Source organism: Dermochelys coriacea, chromosome 1 (genome assembly GCF_009764565.3).
Source record: "Dermochelys coriacea isolate rDerCor1 chromosome 1, rDerCor1.pri.v4, whole genome shotgun sequence".
Classification (NCBI taxonomy): domain Eukaryota; kingdom Metazoa; phylum Chordata; order Testudines; family Dermochelyidae; genus Dermochelys; species Dermochelys coriacea.
Genome location: NC_050068.2, coordinates 151316217 through 151335512, shown reverse-complemented (window position 1 = coordinate 151335512; position 19296 = coordinate 151316217). Strand labels below are relative to the sequence as shown.

The 19296-nt window shown below is 45.3% G+C and overlaps 1 protein-coding gene across 1 annotated transcript; it reads left to right on the top strand.

Moving 5' to 3' along the window:
• Positions 1-3127: 3127 nt before the first annotated feature.
• Positions 3128-11428, top strand: LOC119841181 (zona pellucida sperm-binding protein 4-like). Its single transcript, XM_038368380.2, has 12 exons — positions 3128-3349; positions 3756-3877; positions 3958-4060; positions 5423-5578; positions 6048-6235; positions 7815-7912; positions 8330-8460; positions 9006-9195; positions 9276-9423; positions 10310-10388; positions 10775-10891; positions 11266-11428. Exons 1-12 carry the CDS (start codon positions 3157-3159, stop codon positions 11409-11411), a joined length of 1671 nt encoding a protein of 556 aa, XP_038224308.1. The 5' UTR covers positions 3128-3156; the 3' UTR covers positions 11412-11428.
• Positions 11429-19296: the final 7868 nt, after the last annotated feature.

Genomic DNA, 19296 nt, shown 5'->3' with positions numbered 1-19296 from the left:
CCAGTTTCAATTCCCTGCTCTGCCAGAGACTTCCTGAGTGACTTTGGGCAAATTACTTAGTCTCTCGCGCTTCAATTCCCCATCTGGGAAAGGGGGATAATAGTACTTTCCTATCTCACAGGGGAGCTGTGAAGCTAAATGCATAAGAAATGGTGAAGTGCTCAGAAACTTTGGTTATATGGGCCAAATAAGTATCATAGGTAGATAAGAAAATGCAATTGTAAAACCCGCAGATTTGGCAGGGGGTTCTCAAAAACAGATGTAATGCCTGAAAGTGCCGGTTTTTAAATGTCAAGTTGACAGTGTCCCTTTAATAGTTCATAGTATTCACCATGCAACTATTTAATCCCTGTATAATTTAACACACTTAGGAACTAATACTAATGACTGGATGTTAACAGAAAAGTTTAGAAAGCCAGCTATTGTATTGAACTGTTTCAGAACAGTATGTGTGAGAACAGTGCAGAATGGAGATAACAAACAGCAGGAGAGGCTATTGCAGCACCCTGAGATAGGTGACATCATTTTCAGTACAGTGAAAGGTATGAGTGACACAGTCTTCTCATTCATGGCATGCCATCTTTGGTTGTGGCATGCACTTCACCTGCATGCTACATGCCACAATATAATGTAAATCATACTGCTTCCTTTTGGAACCTACTTTGCTGAGTATAATCATAACTGAATGGAGTACATGATATTTGGTCTCTTTGTTATTTTGACATTTAGGGATGTAGTCTAATCTATTGAAGAATAATATTTCAGGTTAAGCATTGGTTTGACAATTCCATTACACAAAGTGTTATGCCTCGAACCACTATTCCTAGCTAGCCAGATCATTGAGATTCCACGCCATGAACTGGCTTGAAAGCTAGTCTGTATTGGAAAGGTAGAAGTAAGAAGACTGCAAGAAAAAAATGCTGAGGTCAAATGCTAGAGCTGGATAGTTATTTGACCGAATATTCATCCTGTGTTTCAAATCTGCAGAACTGTAAACTCTTACCACACCCAGATCTGAACTGAGAAATGTTGATTACTTAAAGGGCAATATGTAGTATAAATTAATCAAATGTAGGTAGATCTGATATACTACAATTATTTTCTCTTACTCACTTTCTTCTTCAAAAGGGAAACATTTTGACTCTTAGTGTCCCAGCTCATGTCTGTATAAAATGTCAGATATTGCTTGAAGAAAGATCTTATCAATCAGGAATCTATAACTGTTTCCTATGGGCTTTCACCACTAGAGGGTAATATGGTAACACATGATTACATTACCCTTTTTTAAAAAATAAAATAAAAATAACCCAGACTATTGAAATGAAAATTTAATTGTACAATGTATTACACACACACACACACACACACACACAAATTACGTTAACAGAACATTATTAAGGCTGTAAAATCAAGTACTCAAGTTGGGAAATGCCAGAATTAAGATTACCTGTGCAACCTTCATTGGCCCATTTTATACATGTGAATTATGTCGTAGTCCTTAATTACATAAGCATATACTATTTTGTTCCACAGAACTCCTGCTTCATTGAGTGTATTGGATGGACCTGCTCTAGGGATGAACATGGCTGAGTACTGAAAGAGACTGTTGTATGTAGGAAGCCTGCTTCATTTATTGCAGAAGTTAGAAGGCGTGTAGAGAAAAAGACAGGGAACAGCAGAAACAGAAAGGTTCAGAGAGTGGAATGCTCTGCTGGAGAATTAGAATCTATCAACACCTCTGCCACAGAGTTCCTGTGTGATCCTGGGCAAGTCACTGAAACCAGACTTTGCACGGGTGGTCACTAACTGTGTGTTTCTCATTTTACTGGGTGCCTGATTTGAGACACTGGGGTCTGATTTGCTGAACTGCTGAGCACTGACAGTTGCTAATGGAGTCAATGGGAGCTGGGCTTGAATATCTTAAGTGCTATAGAATGCTAAGTACTCTGAAAAATCATCTCAACATGGGCACTTATAATCAGCGGATACTTTTGACCTGAATCTATCTGGGCTAGATCCACAAAGGGATTTAGGCACTTAAATGCCACTTAGAGATTTCAGTTGCTCCAGTGGTAGAGGACTGTGCTGTGGATCTAAAAGTCCCATACTGCTAGTGACCCAAGGTGGGGATCAGTATGGTCTCACATGATGACATTTCTGTTTTTAAATATTTTTAAATAAACATTAGAAACACATGAGTCCTAGACACATCACATATTCCATATGACCCCTCCCTCCCACTGCGTGGCCACAGGGAGTTCAAGGGCTCCACGTTTGCTTAAAGGAGATAGAAGTGAGCTTAATGTCACTATAAACCTAATAGACCCTGGTAGTCCAAGGGCTCCCCCTGGGGTGGAAGGTGATAGGGCAAAGAGTAACTAAAGCCAGTTCCCACTGGAACTGGGTTCTCTGGGCCTCATTCTCCATTGTCCTGAAGCCATGTACCCTATGGGTGTAAGACACTTCTGTTATGATTTAGTAACTAGGGCAATGACAGATCAGACCTTTCCCCCTCACTGTTCCAGCTGCACATACGTGATGCAGGTAACTGAGTCATGTTCCAGGAGCTGCTAGCCCACTGTGTGAACCAAGCAGTGACTAATTGTATCTGTCCCAGAGGAGACTTCATGCTCTGTGGCGAACTTGGTGCTCATGACAGCCCTGGAGAATGAAGTCTAGTGTTGGCCTGGCAGATGGCCTAGCAGCGTGGGATGCTCCAATCACAGAGCAGGGGCAGGCTGATTCCACAGCAAGGCAAGGATCAGCAACACAGTTCGGAGCAGGAAGAAACAAACTCCAAGAAGGGAGAATGGTTCAGAGCCTCCCTGGGGTTCTAATAGCAAATAATAAAATAAACTCATAAGTAAAGAGATATGAACACAGCTACAACACCTGCTTTCTCCTGAGAGGTGCCAGTCAGCTCAGTCCCCCCACCAAAGTTACAGCTCCAGGAGGAAAGGATTGTGATAAGTCTGAGCACCCCCAGCTGCTGGCTCTGGGAGGGTGTTAATAGAACTCAGGGGAGGGGCTAGGCTAGTTTCACTACTGTTACTGCAGGAATTATCTCTTGGGCTCTGCCCAATCATAGCTGCCTCTGGGATATAAAAGTGCCAGGCTAAAAGTAAGTGCTTTATGGGTTACTGCTAGGAAATCAGCATGGCTGCTGTAGGGAAGAATGGCTGCCCTTTGGGAGCTGTGCTCTTGTGTGTGTTGTATTGTTCCTTGGCATTGGGAACTTGGGATGTTTTTTTAGAGAACTCTAGCTTCTTAGTCTGTGGCCGGAAAAGCCTGCAGTTCACTCTGCCTCCAAGCAAGGAGGGAAGGGTGTCCTATGAACTGACTGCTTGGGGTAAGTGAGGATAAGGCTGTAAGAACCTGGCAGTGTCTTCCCATACCAGCATGTGGTTACACTGAGAAGGAACAGAAGCTCTCTGGCTCCTCTGTGGCCTGATAGCCAAGCCTTGTCTAATAGCTAGCTCATCCTTAATGTAACTAACTAGCTGCTTACATGAGTCAAGAGTTTCTGCTTAAACAATTCTATTCAGAGGTATAGCCTCTGAGGGTTAGGTGCCTGTAGGCTACTCTTCTACTACAGTCCTTTTGTAGACCCTAAGACTAGCCAAAACCCTGTCCCCTATAGGAAGTTGGGGGGGGGGGTGTTGCAGAGCTATAATAGCTGGTTAAATAACTCCTTCACCCACTTTCCTCTGTACTGTATACTGACCACCTTGTTCTTGCCTCTTGGGGTTCCCTAGATACTGTTGGTCGGTCTCACACTCTGCAGAATGACTCCACCTGTGGGGTTTGGGTGTCTCAGACTCCAGATGGCTCCAGGAAAGTTGATGCTTCCTATGATGGTTGCTATGTCTATGAATGGGTGAGTGAACCTGTGGTACCTGCATAGGGTTCTTGTAACACTGCTCTCAGTCCTGACTCCTGTGGGTTTCTCTTCTACAGAATGACAATTACCTGATGGTGGTTGGGATTGAAGGGACAGATGCAGGTGAGCACAGGGCTCTCAATGAAGAGAAGGTGCTCAGATGCCCCACTGCCCAGCCAGGTAAGAGTCTAGTGTCTTCTGTGAAACACACTTGGCTGTTTGACTACTGGTGAGTGAATGCTTTCTCTAAAGATGGCTGTTTTGCTCCAGTTACACTAAGGGAGGCCTACACAGAGAAGGCCCATCTGTTTTCCTTGTCTCTGCCTTGTGGCAAGGTAGCTATTAGGGGGCCAGTGACGCACACAAAATCATCATAGTTCTTGCTCATCCTCCTTTGCCAGGGTGCATCCCACACCATGCCTCTGGTTGGCAGCACTTCTCAGAGCCTGGATTTAATTGTATTTGTATTGCATTGACACCTGGAGACCCAAGTCATGTACTGGGGAGTTCTAGGCCAGTTATACTTGCTCCTCAGTGGTTCAGAAGCCAAATTAGCAATCCACTCTACCCAAAAGATCCCTAGTAGTGTAAATTCATTGTTTCATTTATTTACCTACCTTAAAGTCTTTAATATTTCCTGAAGCTGCTTTTCTTTCTCTTCCTCCCCCTCTTCTCCTCCTCCCTCCCCCCCCCAGCAACTCCTGTGGTATAAACTCCAGGGCAGTTGAAAGTATTTATTTACCAGAGCTCTGCCCTAGATGAATTTAAGGGTGTGTGCATGCCCATCCAAATAATATTTTACTAACTACAATTGTTTAATAACCTAGTACCAGCATCCTGATTTTAAATCAGCCTTTTAATATCCTGCACTGCAAAATCACAGGAGACTCATTAAAGAGCCACTTGCAGCTCTTGAGCATCAATCTGAGTATCACTGTTCTAAGCTGTAGTAGAGCCTACAGCACCTGTCTCATTTCCCCCTCTCCCCCAAACTCTCAGATTTATCAGGGTGTCCTAGTTATAAAGAACTCGTAACCTTTTGTTAACATACATGAATGTAGCCTGAGTCTAGAATTATGCAGACTGGGTCTTGGACTCAAGCCTCTCAGAGTATTTTTGAGCAGGCTGCATCTGTTCTGCATAATAGCTACCCACACCACTGCATTTTAACTAGTCTGAAGTGCTATGTAAACTAAATCCTCAAACATCCCTCTGAGGTAGACCATTTTAAGCATTTCCATGTCACAGATGGGGAAGACTGTGGCAGGGAGACTTCCCAAGGCTACACAGAAAATCTATGCCAAAGCTAGGATTAGAATTTGGGGATAGGAGGCGGGCAGCCCCTCGCCTGGTACTCGAGACCCTGGACCATGCTACCTCCAAGCAACTCAACTGAGCCTCTAAACTTGCATGGGTCCAGAGTGCAACCCTCAAGGCCCCAGCAGGAGGGCATATGCTCAGGGGCTCATATCTTGCCCCACCTGTTTTTTTTCTTTCCCTGTTGCTCTGATCTCCTTACGAATTTCCAGCTGTCTCTTTCAGCCCTGGATGCTCCAAGCCCCAGTGTCTGTGCTGCCATCCAGAGCCAAGATAGACTGTCCTGCGCCTCTCCACCTATTACACAGGGAGACTGCGAAGAACGAGGCTGTTGCTACAATACCACTGATAGGTTGAAGCCTTGTTACTATGGCAATACAGGTGAGTTTTTAGGCACATGAATAGCCAATACAGCTGACTGGTAATTGTGGGAAGGGGGCATGGAATGGCTGGCCAGCCTAGCATGGAAGGCTAAATAGGGCTTGCAACATACCTTGTGCTGTGCTAGTTAGTTTTAACCCTGATATTAGACTAACATTCCACCCATCATAAGACTGTCTCAGTGTTTTTTGCCATGTATAGTAATAAACCCAGGCTCATGGCCCAGAATCCACCCCACATTCCCTGTTGGAGCTGCAGTGGCTAATATGGAGTCCATGGTCAATGTACCTTTTGAGCACCTAGTACTCACCCCTTTGGGTCCCCTGGAGGGGTATAGTGGACCTTGGTGGGGTTCTGGCCTAGATCTAGGCCAAGCTATTGCCTTCCAATCCACTCTTTAAGACTTTTTCTCCTGGAGATGGGAGAGACTTCCCCAGCCTTGTTTTACCTGTCACTTGCTCGCTTCCAGTGACAGCACAGTGCACTCCAGATGGCCAGTTCTCCATTGTGGTTTCTCGGGATGTGACTCTGCCACCCCTGATCCTGGACTCTGTGCATCTGGCCAGTGGGAGCAGTGCTGGCTGTGTCCCTGTGGTGAAGAACAATGCCTTTGTCCTATTCCAGTTGCCGCTCTCTGCCTGTGGCACTACTTTCCAGGTAAAGGTTTGGGATGGGGTAACTAGACTGGAACAGCAGAGTTGTGTGGGTCAAGAACCAGGTGCACTGGCAGGTTCCTTCCTAAGACTGATCCCATGCCAAACCCTACTGGGAAATTATCTGGCTTCTAATCTGTCCCCAACCTGGCTATGTGAAAGGGGCACAGATGAGGGGTCATTGACTGATTTCCCAGACAACTGGAAAATGGCACTACATTAGCCTATCTTTAAAGAAGGGTCCTGGGAACTACAGGTCAGCCTCACCTCAGTCCCTGGAAAAATCATGGGGCAAGTCCTCAAGGAATCAACTCTGAAGCACTTAGAGGAGAGGAAAGTGATCAGGAACAATCTGCATGGATTCACCAAGGGCAAGTCATGCCTGACTAATCTAATTGCCTTCTATGACAAGATAACTGGCTCTGTGGATAAGGGGAAAGCAGTAGACGTGGTTGACTTTAGCAAAGATTTTGATGGTCTCCCACAGTATTCTTGCTAGTAAGTTAAAGTAGTACGAGCTGGATGAATGGACGAGAAGGTGGATAGAAAGTTGGCTTTATTGTCAGGCTCAAAGGGTAGTGATCAATGGCTCCATGTCTAGTTGGCAGCTGGTAACAAGTGGAGTGCCCCAAGGGTTGGTCCTCAGGCCGGTTTTGTTCAAGATCTTCAATGATCTGGAGTATGGTGTGGATTGCACCCTCTGCAAGTTTGCAGAGGACACTAAACTGGGAGAGGTAGATGCACTAGAGGGTAGGGAGAGGGATACAGAGGGACCTAGACCAATTAGAGGATTGGGCCAAAAGAAATCTGAGGTTCAACAAGGACAGTGCAGAGTCCTGCACTTAGGAAGGAAGAATCCCATGCATTGCTACAGACTAGGGACCAAGTGGCTAGGCAGCAGTCCTGCAGAAAAGGACCTAGGGGTTAGTGGATGAGATGCTGGATATGAGTCAACAGTGGGCCATTCTTGCCAAGAAGACCAATGGCATTTTGGGATGTATAAGTAGGGGCATTGCCAGCAGATCAAGGGACATGATCATTCCCCTCTATTCAGCCTCGGTGAGGCCTCATCTGGAGTACTGTGTCCAGTTTTGGGCCTCACACTACAAGGATGTGGAAAAATTGGAAAACATCCAGCAGAGGGCAACAAATGATTAGGGGACTAGAACACATGACTTGAGGAGAGGCTGAGCGAACTGGGATTGTTCATTCTGCAGAAAAGAATAAGGGGGATTTGATAGCTGTTTTCCCGTACCTGAAAGGGGGTTCCAAAGAGGATGGATCTAGACTGTTCAGTGGTAGCAGATGACAGAATGAGGAGTAATGGTCTCAAGTTGCAGTGGGGGAGGTCTAGGTTGGTTATTAGGACCCTTTCACTAGAAGGGTGGTGAAACACTGGAATGTGTTACCTAGGGAGGTGGTGGAATCTCCTTCCTTAGAAGTTTTTTAAGGTCAGGCTTGACAAAGCCCTGGCTGGGATGATTTAGTTGGGGATTGGCCCTGCTTTGAGCAGGGGGTTGGACTAGATGACCTCCTGAGGTCCCTTCCAACCCTGATAGTCTGTGCCTGATCTTCCAATCCAGATGAATGGGGCCATGGGTGTATATGAAAATGAACTGGTGGCAGATCAGGATGTGAGAACCTGGAGTCTGGGATCCATCACCCGGGACAGCACCTTCAGGTAACCACATGAGGCTCACTCCTAATCCCCTCTGCATCTGTAGAACTGCTTCTCAAGTGATCCCAGTTCAGATAACTTTACTAGTGTCTGAAGTTCAGGACCAGATATTCCTTCAGCCAAACCTTACATGGCAGTTACCAGGAGCTGCAGAGACTCCCCCACTATCCTGGATTCTCCTAACTCCCTTCCTGTCCTGTCTCCTCCAAGGCTCAAGGAGGTAGGAGACTTGTTCAGAATGGCTGGGTTTTTAAGGGGGCATTGGGCTGCAACCTTCCCCTTCTGGGTGGGAGGGGTTCCTGGCAGCTTTCATGACCTCTCCCTCCTGACTGGTGCCCATCTACACCATCAAACTAAATGTCCCCAGTGGCTGGCTAGTCCTGACTAGTTGTCAGGCCTGATGGCTTCTCACTCCCTCAGGTTGCGTGTCCGCTGTAGTTACTCTGCCAGCAGTAACTTCCTCCCTGTGAGCATCCAAGTCTTCACCCTGCCACCACCCCCTGCTGTGTCCCAGCCTGGCCCCCTCACACTGGAGCTGCGCATTGCCACAGGTAGCTAACTCTTCTCCTGCCCCTGGGCAGGTCTCATTCTTACTACTTGGTGAAGGATTGTGGTCTATGCCTGATCTCTTGCCTTAATGGGAGGGGAGGCTAAATATAGTATGTAGTGGGTCTGGGGAGGTGAGGGTGGGAGAGAAGACTGAGTGCCCTTGGCATGGGGTTATGGCATCACACTGATTTATTTGGAGTTAAATAACTTCCTGCTGTCTATAGGGAAAGTTTCTTCTCTTGCCTCTGTCTAGTAAGAAAAGGCAGCTCTGCTGATGTACTCTGGGTAGGATTGTCAATTTTGGTTGGTTGTCATGTGATGAAACATCCAGGGAATACAATCAAGATTAATCTTTAATTCCTGGAGACTACCGGACCACCCTAAAGGGTTGTCCTCTCTCATTCTGGGTTAAAGTAGGGGAGACACTTTTCTCCCTTCTACCCCTGCCACTGAAGTTGGGCCTCTTCTGTGTGGATGCAGGCCATAAATGTCAGACTAAGCATCTCTAATTCCATGGAGTGACTCCTGTCCATCTGGCTTATTCTAGAGCAGGGTTATGGATCCTACTACACAGACAGAGACTACCCTGTGGTGAAGGTCCTACGTGACCCCATCTATGTGGAGGTCCGGATGCTGCAAAGAACTGACCCAAACCTGGTTCTAGTTCTCCACCAGTGCTGGGCCACTCCCAGTGCCAATCCTCAGCAGCAGCCACAGTGGCCAATCTTGGTGGATGGGTGAGTGACTGATTGGTGTAGGGCCCCACTGGGCTGGGGAGTGTAGGACCCCTTCTAAGTACTGCATTCCTCATTCCTAGGTGCCCATATACAGGAGACAACTACCAAACCCAGTTGGTGCCCATGGATGCTGCCACAGGGCTGCAGTTCCCATCTCACTACCAGCGCTTCATCATCAGCACCTTCACCTTCATGGACTCTGCATCCCAGCAGGCATTTACAGGCCCGGTATGACTTCTAATCAATAAGTGACCCTTACATATCATGGTGGTGGCTTCCCCTCCTGGCTCCTGCATCAGGGACAGGCAAGGGCTCTAAAAACATTGCTACATGTATGAAAGACTGGTTCTTTAGTTGCTGACAGCTAAACTAGGCTCTGACCTTCCTAGGAAAGAGGGAAAACCACTCTTAAAGCACAAGGCTGTATCTCTGCTCTAAGCTCAGGCAGTGTTCCAAGTGAATCCCACATTGTACCAAACCATGGTGTCAGAGGGGGAGGTGCTATACAAACATGGAGCTGAGCCCAGTCTGGGGGGAGGGCATGGGGCATCTGAACTACAACTCCCATGAGACAATCCATTCCCACAGGAAAATGGAGTTTATTGTTGAACTGATGCATGACTACAGATTAAGACTAACTTGAAGTGGTGTTGGGTAAAACCTCCTGAGGGGGAGGAGGGCCTCCTAACCAGATCTACTTGTGACATTCCTTGTCTAACCTGCTGTTCTATAGCTTACAACTCCCAGTGTTGGTCTCATCCAGACTCTCTCCCTTCCATTGAATGGGTTTAGGTAGAACATATCCATGTGGGATGAGACTCCTCAAGCTGTGCTTGAACAAGCCTTGCAAGGGTAGGGGAGCAACTCCAGGGTCAACCCTCCCATTCAGGGGAAGATGGCAACATCCCAAGGCTCTGAAGTGCATTGACTATAACCAAGGCACTCAGTTGTGAAGAGGGCTCCTCAACGTAAACATGTCCTCACACCCTTAAAAGCAGGGCATCATGACAAAGCATGCAAAGGCAGCCACTAAACCTGTATGGAACTTGCTGCCCCAGTGCCTCTTCTGAATTGCAAGAGCAGCAGGGCCCTAACCACCTCACTACTTTCCTAGGTGTACCTGCACTGCAGTGCCTCAGTGTGCCAACCCTCCCTGCTAGCATCCTGCACCACCTCTTGCCCAGCTGTAGCCCGTGAGTATCCTAGCTTTTCTGCCTCCCTTCTCCCTGTAGGATGGGATAACAGTGCCAGGCAGGCATGTTCTCTAAACCTGTTCTGAGGAACTAGGCATGTCCTCCACTTCATCTGCTCCTGTCATGAATCTCCCTTCTGGGTACAGACCCCCTGTGATACTGAGGAGTAATTACACTTTCACTTCCCATGGCAGTGGCCGTCAGGAGCTGATCTAGGAAAGAATTTGGCTCCCAAATGGGAAAGGATGTTGTACTCTGAGCAATGCATTACCCTAATTTGATATAAAGACCAGAGTAGGCAACTCTGGATTCCCTCCAGACACAGGATAACTCTGTGGCATGGGAATATGGTGGGTTTCACAGCTAACCTCTTGCTTGCCTTACAGGGGGCAGAAGGAGCTCTGGGCAGCACCTTCAGGATGGCCTTTCCCACATCACCAGCAGGGGACCTGTGATTCTCCTCCAGGACAGGCCAAAGAGAGAAGCTGCCATGGACAGATTGGGTAAGTGTCTGAGTCATGGTATAGGTCTAGGTCTAAAACCTCTGGATTTAAGGGCAGGTGCTCATAAGATGAGCTGTCCAGTAGTACAAAGGTCAATTCAAGGGGACCTTCACTACATTGGTGGCCCTGAACATGGGCACTGAGCCAGGGCAGAAACTCTGACACTGACTCACCCTTATTGGCTCTATCCTATGGGTGTTCTGGCCAGATCTGAAATGGCATCTGCTGACTCAGGCAACATTTATTCTAATAGCTGAGGGGGGTGGTCTGTCCTGAGCAGTAAGAGGCTAGGGGCAAGAGGCCATGTCTGATCACATGAATCCTTCCCAGAGCAGGCTGGAAGCATATCTAGTAACAGGTTTCTCTTCTGGCAGGCTTGCCTCTGAACACTAAAGCATCCTGGATTTTAGTCTGGGCCAGTGGAGCGCTTCTTCTGGGAGCTCTGTTCATGTCACTCCTGGCTGCTGCATGGTGGAGATGGAGGGGAAATTCAGCTTGTAAAACTAATCTCTCTCAATAAAAAAAAAGCATTCAAGACCTATGCTCTCTTGCTCTTCATTGACCACCCCAGCACCTCCTAAAGTGCAAAAGCAAACTTGATAAGTGGTGGGAAGTATAAGCAGTTTATGGAAACTTTCACCCACTCCCCCTACTTTCTGCTAACAGGGTAGACTGCCTTGTTTGATCATAGCTGGTATCTTGTAGTGGCAATCAACTAATGCAGCTCAGCTTCAGTTCAAACTGAAGCCTTATGGCACTGATGTCAAAAGCATGTGCCTATGATGCTTCTGGCTTTCTGAAAGTACTTGGCATGTGCATTGGTGGGGATGGCATAATAGCAGAAGGGAGCTTGAACACCTTCTCCAGGGAAAGAACTTGTTACCTATCCTACCTGCCTTGGGGTAGGTGGGCACAATCCTGATCACTGTGGTGCATAAAATGGTATGAAAGGTCACTCTCTATGACGATGTAACTAGTAGCAACATTGTGGAACTTAATGTTTGAGTTTTGGCTCTTGGAGCATGAAACAGATCTCCATCTTTTACAGTGAACTCCAATGCAGTAGTGAGGTCACTCTGGTCCTGCTCATTCAGGCCCCTCTTGTGAGGGCTTGAACAGGGTCAGTCAGACCATCTTGTCCTAGTACAAATTCCACTGAGTCAACAAGCTTATTCCTCAGACTGGCAGAACAGGCCAAGCAAAGGGCAAAAACAAACATTCTAAGAGTGTAGACCTCTGATATGAGGATACTACAAAGCTTAAATGCAGGAAGAAACTATACAACCTATTGCCTGTTGAGGAAACTAACTAATCCCCAAATACATTTCTTGTCACTGAATCATAGTTGACTTGGGGGAAGATGGTGACATGACAAATAGGTGAGCCTGTGGGTAGGTGGGGGTGGGAAGAGAATGTATCCAGTTTAACAGTCATATAATGAATATACCCAACAGGGCTAAATAAGTTGCACAGACAACTTAATTGTAGGTTGGCAATTAGCTTTTTTGGGGGGGAGGGGGAGAACATTAAACTGCCTAGATTGGGGGAAAAACTCCACTGCCCATCTGGGCTAATCACATGATTCAGCAGTAGGGGTAGAAGTACACTGGGGGTGGGATAGTGTCATGGGTATATCCTGACAGCAGAGTAAGGGGGGAATTGCCTCCCAGAGGCAAATGTGCTCTACTGCACATGGACCCTTGTCTTCCCCCAATCCTCTCAAACCATCTCTACTCCCATTAGGCTTCTGGTCCCAGCATCCCTGCCCAGCCAGTCCTGCTTCCCACCCACATGCCCCATTCCCTACATCCTCCTTCTCAGTCTTTTCCCCTGCCCCAAACTCCTCATTCCCTCTCAGCTGGCTCCCAGTTCCTGTACCCAGCCAAGTCTAGCCTCTGCTACCAAGCATTTTCCTCTTCTGCTGCACTCTGCTCCCCTGGCTCTGTGTAACAACCTAGGCCTAGAGCTTGTCCCCCATGAGGATGGCTGGCTTCCTCCTCCATGGGCTTAACATACCATCAGGAAGGTTAGTGAAAGCATCGGACACTTGTCTTGAGCTAAGCAATGCTCAGCCCAAAGAAGCCATAACAGTCCAGCTGTGTACCTGCATCCCAGTGTGGAGGGAGTATCAACATTGATTTATTTGGATGGCATATGACCAGTCTGCTCAGCAGGAGGGGCTTGAGCAGGCTCAGTAAGAATGGAGTCCTCATACTTTTAGGTGCAAAGCATGAGCATGCATAAACTAAACTTGTGGGCTTTTTAAAGCTTATAACAAATATTCAGATGGCAAGAGGCATGGCATGATACAAGCCCACTGCCTGACAAATTGTAGGTCTCTACTTCAAAGCATGGTGGTACTATAGAAATTTTCACACAAACATTTATCTTCCCCCACCCTCATTCTGGAAAATAGCTGAATGATTGGGGATAAATTTTCCAAAAACACAAACCCACAACCCTGTGCCTGAGGCACATAGTAAAGAAACTTTCAGCCTAACTGCGTAAAGTTTTTCAAAATTACAAGCAATTGAAACTACGGTCTTAATGGGATGTCAGGTACCTTTAACAGGCAGGAGCAGGCTCTAGCCCAGTGTTTCTCAAATGCAGCCACCAGGGGCTTTTCTGGGGACTACAGCCTCCTCCGCTGTGATTGGGGAGGCAAAGTAGCAGCTCCTTCCCCTTCTCCCCCCCCCCCCCCCCCCCCGTTGCTTCTGGATGCAGTGCTTTAGAGCATGGCTATGCTTGCAGATGAAGAGAGCTTTGAGTTAAACCAGCCTTTGTAGAGCACAGTAGGGAAAACGCTGCAGTCTGTCCACACTGACAGCTACAAGCGCACTGGTGTGGCCACATTAGCAGCTCTTGCAACAGCCATAGAGAGTCGTGCATTGTGGTAGCTATCCCAGCATGCAAGTGGCTGCAACATGCTTTTCAAAAGGGGGGGGTGGAGTGTAACAGGGAGTGTGTATGTGGGGGAAGAGAGAGAGTGGGTTTTGGGGGGGGGCCTGAGAGCATGTCAGCATGCTGTCTTGTAAGTTCAGACAGCAGTAGACTCCCCTTCCCCCCGCCTCTCTCTCACACAGCATTCCACAGTAATGACTTGCTTTGTCTCGGAGCAGATAAGCAGCTGGCTGTCAGAAACAGAGCTTTCAAAGGGCATTTCTGCATTCCTACAGCAATTCCAAAACAATGACAAGAGTGGCCACTTGATTTAAGGGGATTATGGGACTTTTCTGGAGGCTGATCAGAGCGCAGTAATGCAACACCTCATTCACACTGACGCCCGGGCATTTCAGCCAAGGTGAAACAAGCATTAATCTTCTCGCTGAGATGGAGTACCAGGAGCGCTGTAGCCGTGGAGAAAGAGCGCGCTACATGCCTTGCCAGTGTGGATGGGTAATAAGCTAGGGCACCCTGGGCTGCTTTAATGCACTTTAACTTGCAAGTGTAGCCAAGCCCTTAGTGTTGGTTGCTGGGGCCACCAGCAGGGGTTGGGCCTTGCCCCTACTCAAGAGAGAGCTCTGGCACAGCACTGGAGAAGCAGGCAGTCAATGGGGCTCAGGTTCCAGTCCCCTGATCTTCCCCACTCAATATCCAGGGTTAATTTGATCCCAGGCTTGCCAGGGCTGAGTAAAAGTGATACATGTATGTTAATATATTTCACAGCAGACTTACTGGCTAGCAATAAATAAATTACAATGATTTGGATGAGCATATGTAGATCTTTTTGTTTTGCCTAAAGCTAAGTATTTTAGGAAAAAGTGTGAGCACGGCCACCAGCAAGAGATGGTGGCCACACTGAGGCCACCAAAAAATTTGTCCTGAGAATCCCTCTGGCCTAGCCCTTAGTGTATCTTTATTTCACTTAATTTATTCAAGGTAAGTATCATAGCCTTGATTCTCAGCATTTAAGCTGTCATTTCTGTATTATCCACTAACTTTGGTTGCAATCAGTTGAAACAGAATGGGATTTTTCAAAAGGGCAGCATGTTGGCCAATTACTGCCCCTATGGAAGTCAGTTGTGGTAAAATTCCTGCTTCATTGGGAGCAGGGGAGTCATATCAATGCTAAATGCCTGTGAAGCCCACCCAGCAATTGTTCCATGTTTAAGATCCAAACTCATCCTTTTTACTTAGTTTTTATGAGATAATGTGTAGTGCATTTTGGATGTCTCTTCCTTCATGCAGAAATGAAACGGGAGCACATGGCATTTGCTATGTTACATAGTACTTAGTTGCCAGTTTGAAAGCAGTTTGTAATATTACCAGCTGTTGAAGGGAAAACAGAAAATCCTTAATACAGATCTTGGCAGGTCAATGAAGGAGAAACTGTACTTCAAATATTTTGTTTAATGGTTCAGGAATAATCAAGGTAGTCTTACAAACAACAATCCATTTCAAAATCAAGAACAAACTTATGGTAGTGTATCCAGTGGATATTGTATAAAATGTAAGTCATCACTCTTGATTAGATTTAAATTTGGGGGGAAGGGAGGAGGAGAATTATCTGTGTGCATATTCTTATAGGTTTCAGAGTAGCAGCCGTGTTAGTCTGTATTCGCAAAAAGAAAAGGAGTACTTGTGGCACCTTAGAGACTAACAAATTTATTAGAGCATAAGCTTTCGTGATCTACAGCTCACTTCATCGGATGCATCCGATGAAGTGAGCTGTAGCTCACGAAAGCTTATGCTCTAATAAATTTTAGTCTCTAAGGTGCCACAAGTACTCCTTTTCTTTTTGCATATTCTTATAGTTTCAGTAACTAGTGGTGGGGGTGGAGTGGAAATGTGGTGCTGCTACTATCACTCAGCACAGCACTTAATACTTAACAGAATAATTGTTCAGGTGTACTGCCTTCAGTCCATGCTGCATAACACACAAGGGCCAAGCGAGCACTTGCCCCTATTTACATGCTGCAATGAGGTCTAAGATAGGTGACAAAAACCAAATGAAAAGAACGAGGAGTACATGTGGCACCTTAGAGACTAACACATTTATTTGAGCATAAGCTTTCGTGGGCTAAAACCCACTTCATTGGATGCATGCAGTGGAAAATACAGTAGGAAGATACAGATATACACACAGAGAACATGAAAAAATGGGTGTTGCCATACCTGCTATAATGAGAGTGATCAGTTAAAGTGAGCTATTATCAGCAGGAGGAAAAAAAACTTTTGTAGTGATAATCAGGATGGCCCATTTCCAATAGTTGACAAGAAGGTGTGAGTAACAGTGGGGGGAGGGGGGATAAGCATGGGGAAATAGTTTTACTTTGTGTAATGACCCATCCACTCCCAGTCTTTATTCAAGCCTAATTTAATGGTGTCCAGTTTGCAAATTAATTCCAATTCAGCAGTTTCTTGTTGGAGTCTGTTTTTGAAGTTCTTTTGTTGTAGTATTGCAACTGCATTTGCTCCAACCCCTCAGACAGAGACAAACACCTACAAGATCTCTATCAAGAGTTCTTACAACTACAATACCCACCTGCTGAAGTGAAGTGAAGAAACAGATTGACAGAACCAGAAGAGTACCCATAAGTCACCTACTACAGGACAGGCCCAACAAAGAAAATAACAGAACGCCACAAGCCCTCATCTTCAGCCCCCAACTAAAACCTCTCCAACGCATCATCAAGGATCTACAACCTATCCTGAAAGATGACCCATCACTCTCACACATCTTGGGAGACAGGCCGTCCTCACTTACAGACAGCCCCCCAACTTAAGCAAATACTCACCAGCAACCACACAACAAAAACACTAAGCCAGGACCTATCCTTGCAACAAAGCCCATTGCCAACTCTGTCCACATATCTATTCAGGGGACACCATCATAGGGCCTAATCACATCAGCCACGCTATCAGAGGCTCGTTCACTTACACATCTACCAATGTGATATATGCCATCATGTGCCAGCAATGCCCTTCTGCCATGTACATTGGCCAAACCGGACAGTCTCTACGTAAAAGAATAAATGGACACAAATCAGATATCAAGAATTATAACCAGTCAAAAACCAGTCGGAGAACACTTCAATCTCTCTGGTTACTCGATTACAGACCTAAAGTTGCAATACTCCAACAACAAAAACTTCAAAAACAGATTCCAACAAGAAACTGCTGAATTGGAATTAATTTGCAAACTGGACACCATTAAATTAGGCTTGAATAAAGACTGGGAGTGGAAGGGTCATTACACAAAGAAAAACTATTTCCCCATGCTTATTTTTTCCTCCTACTGTTACTAGCACCTTCTTGTCAACTGTTGGAAATGGGCCATCCTAATTATCACTACAAAAGTTTTTTTTCCTCCTGCTGATAATAGTTCACCTTAACTGATCACTCTCATTATAGTGTGTATGGCAACACCCATTTTTTTCATATTCTCGGTGTATATATATATATCTTTCTATTGTATTTTCTACTGCATGCATCCGATGAAGTGGGTTTTAGCCAATGAAAGCTTATGCTCAAATAAATTTGTTAGTCTCTAAGGTGCCACAAGTACTCCTGTTCTTTTTGCTGATACAGACTAACACGGCTACCACTCTGAAACCAAAAACCAAATGGTGTATTACATCACAAAGCGTGCCACTCATGGCAGACAGACACTCTAGAACAGACCAGTGAAGAAAGCAATCTTACGCTACGGAAATTGTCAGTAAGTGAGAACCAAACAACTTAATGCTGATGAAGCCCAGAGCCTCATGAGATAGTGACTGTGCAGCCCATGTGTCTCCCCCTGTCCCCCCAAAAAACCTAGTTCATTTTGCTCTGCTCTGAGTTAGTAGTTGCATTACAGTAATGAAGATGTAACTCACTGCCTTGTACCCAAGAAGAGTTTCCAGTGCTTCCAGGTTTTCCCCCTGATACCCTGGCTGTTCAGAACGTTGATGGAGAAAACTGTTTTTTGTTTATTTGATCACAAAATATATATGAAAGCTTAGCAGTATTGTTAATTGGCAAACAGCTCCTTCCTGTATCCTCCAGATGAGAATGTTGTTTATTTGGAGACCATTAGTAATTATAGCCTTTCAAAGCCTAATTCAGTTTTACTCTAGTGCACACATTAGCAAATTCTCTTAAATATTCAGTAATGTAGAATCTAACCTATATAGCAGAAGTACAACAGGATGGTTAGAGAACACCCTGCCCCTAACACTATTATTCATAAAGCACCATAAATGCATATAGAAAAGGAGTACTTGTGGCACCTTACAGACTAACAAATTTAGTCTCTAAGGTGCCACAAGTACTCCTTTTCTTTTTGCGAATACAGACTAACATGGCTGCTACTCTGAAATAAATGCATATGAAGGTTTGAGCAGAAATAGTGTCACTCTGCCTGTAAAAGAGTCTGCAATCAGAAACAGACTAAAACACAACATATTTACAAAAAAAAGGAGTACTTGTGGCACCTTAGAGACTAACAAATTTATTTGAGCATAAGCTTTCGTGAGCTACAGTTCACTTAATCGGATGCTGAAGTGAGCTGTAGCTCACGAAAGCTTATGCTCAAATAAATTTGTTAGTCTCTAAGGTGCCACAAGTACTCATTTTCTTTTTGCGGATACAGACTAACATGACTGCTACTCTGAAACATATTTACAGGCCATCAGGAAGGAGGAGGAGGAGGAAGATAAGTGACACTACAAAGGGAATCCCACTGAGCAGTGCAATGAAATCAAGGCCTGTAGACAAATTAAATTCTGTTCAGATTGGTTTCTTCTCTTGGACTAGTGTCCTTGCTCAGCCTACTTTACCAACTTTTCAGTTTATTCTAGCAACTGAAAACTGCTATACTGAAGATCTTGCTTTACCTCACTATGTTGCTTAATGGAAATGGATATCATCATTTGGGAAAGCTATTTTTCCAGCTCAGAGGGTAGTGTCAGCAAGCAACACACAAACAAATTGAATAGATATGAAAGTCTATGATGTCTTAAAGTGAAGTTAATTTATTATGTATTTAACATTAAATCATAACCTTTTAAACAAAAATAAACTTCAGAGGAGGCTTGAAGAAAGGTTTTATTTATAAAAGACCTGTAAACAACAAAATTTTTTTTAAAACTTTGTGTTTTTTTTATAGCACGACAAACAAGACAATACAAATTTGGTACAAGATTCAGTAGATTACCAAATCAATTTTTAACTCTGCAAACTGTCAAGGATGCATGTATAATGGCTTATGTCTGGGCAAATCTCTTCATTTAAATAAAGGAGAATAGTTGGTCGTAATAGCTTTGTCAGATCAGTTACAATGAGTAGCTCATGTAGTTATTTGGGGCATCTGTCTATGGATGACTTACTAATTCTAGTTGATGTTAGAAACTGCTGTATCACGGAATGCCTCAGTGGATGTGGAGTCAGCCATGTTCTGTCAGGGCTGTGTCATGTGTCCC

Excerpts from the sequence above, each read along its gene's own strand:
- LOC119841181 (XM_038368380.2), top strand. The coding sequence starts at position 3,157 with ATGGCTGCTGTAGGGAAGAATGGCTGCCCTTTGGGAGCTGTGCTCTTG. Across the intron at positions 3,350-3,755 it reads CTATGAACTGACTGCTTGGG|ATACTGTTGGTCGGTCTCAC; the intron begins GTAAGTGAGGAT and ends GGGGTTCCCTAG. Across the intron at positions 8,461-9,005 it reads GGAGCTGCGCATTGCCACAG|AGCAGGGTTATGGATCCTAC; the intron begins GTAGCTAACTCT and ends GGCTTATTCTAG.